Here is a 1,248-nt window from a genome sequence, read left to right as displayed (position 1 = left end):
TATAGATCCTCTATGGAAACTGTTATAGACCTCTATAGATCCCCTATAGAGCCCTGAAACCACAGCTGGTGCTGCTGGGCAAGCAGGTGAGACCCTATAGACAACTAGAGACCCCCTATAGGTCCCCTATAGACCTTCTATAGACTCCCTGAAACCACAGCTGGTGCTGCTGGGCAAGCAGGTGAGATCCTATAGGGTCCTACGGACAACCCTATAGACCCCTATGGACCCTTACAGACCCCCAGGGACCCCCACGGGCCCTTACGGACACCCCTATAGATGCCAATAAATCCCCTATAGAGCCCCTGTAGAACCCTGAAACCCCAGCTGGTGCTGCTGAGAAAGCAGTGAGACCCTATAAACCCTTACAGACCCCAATAGATCCCCTCTAGGCCCCCTGAAACCCCAGCTGGTGCTGCTGGGCCAGCAGTGACACCCCCCCCAGACCCCCTATGGGCTCTCACGGACCCTTACGGACCCTCCTGGGCACCCCCATATAGGCCCCTGTGGACCCCCACGGCCCCAGGAGGGTCCCTGCGGCCCGGGGGTTGTGGTGGGTCCCCTACAGCCCCCCCAGGACCCCCCCCCGCCCCCCCCCCCAGGCCATCGATGACGACTGTAACCAGACGGGGCAGCTCCTCGCCGCCATGTTGGACTGGCCGCAGGTACCGCGGGGCACCACGGGACACTGGGGGTGTGCGGCTGTCCCGGCATCCCCCGCGGCACCGCCCATAGAGACCATCGCGGGGCATGACGGGATACTGGGGGTGCGCGGCTGTCCCGGCATCCCCCGCGGCTCCGCCCATAGAGATCATTGCACCGCGCGGGGCACGACGGGACAGTGGGGGAGTGCGGCCGGAGGGGGGATATATCCCATCGTCCTTTGCGGCGGTTTCTGCGCGGGGGGGGCCCAGTTTATGCTGGGAACGCCTCAGTTTGTACTGGGAGGGTACTCGGTTGGTACTGGGAGGGGCCGCTTTACACTGGGAAGGGCTCCCAGCCCTTACTGGGTCAATCCAAGCCCATACTGGGATGCCCCCATTCCTTACTGGGATGCCCTAATTTCATACTGAGATGCCTCCAGTTCTTACTGGGATGCCCTCATTTCATACTGGAATGCCCCCGTTTCTTACTGGGATGGCCTCATTCCATACTGGGATGCCCCCACTCCACTGTGGGTGGCTCCCACTCCGCACTGGGACGTTCCCAGTCCATCCCAGTGCCCTCTGTCCCCCAGGGCACCTTCGC

At 62.1% G+C, this 1,248-nt stretch overlaps 1 protein-coding gene across 1 annotated transcript in view; it reads left to right on the top strand.

Annotated features, from left to right (window-relative positions):
- LOC113980197 overlaps nucleotides 1-1,238 on the top strand; it is a gene marked incomplete at both ends in the record, with an annotated part of 2,084 nt that extends 846 nt beyond the window's left edge. The window contains 3 exons of the mRNA XM_027707427.1: nucleotides 603-738; nucleotides 799-1,057; nucleotides 1,142-1,238. Of these exons, the coding sequence (XP_027563228.1) occupies nucleotides 603-738; nucleotides 799-1,057; nucleotides 1,142-1,238 (492 nt within the window). The remainder of the gene's footprint in view (nucleotides 1-602; nucleotides 739-798; nucleotides 1,058-1,141) is intronic.
- Nucleotides 1,239-1,248: the final 10 nt, after the last annotated feature.

The sequence above is a fragment of the Neopelma chrysocephalum genome, unplaced genomic scaffold (assembly GCF_003984885.1).
Source record: "Neopelma chrysocephalum unplaced genomic scaffold, ASM398488v2 Primary Assembly neopelma1_92996, whole genome shotgun sequence".
Classification (NCBI taxonomy): Eukaryota; Metazoa; Chordata; class Aves; order Passeriformes; family Pipridae; genus Neopelma; species Neopelma chrysocephalum.
This window is presented reverse-complemented; position numbering and strand designations above follow the sequence as displayed.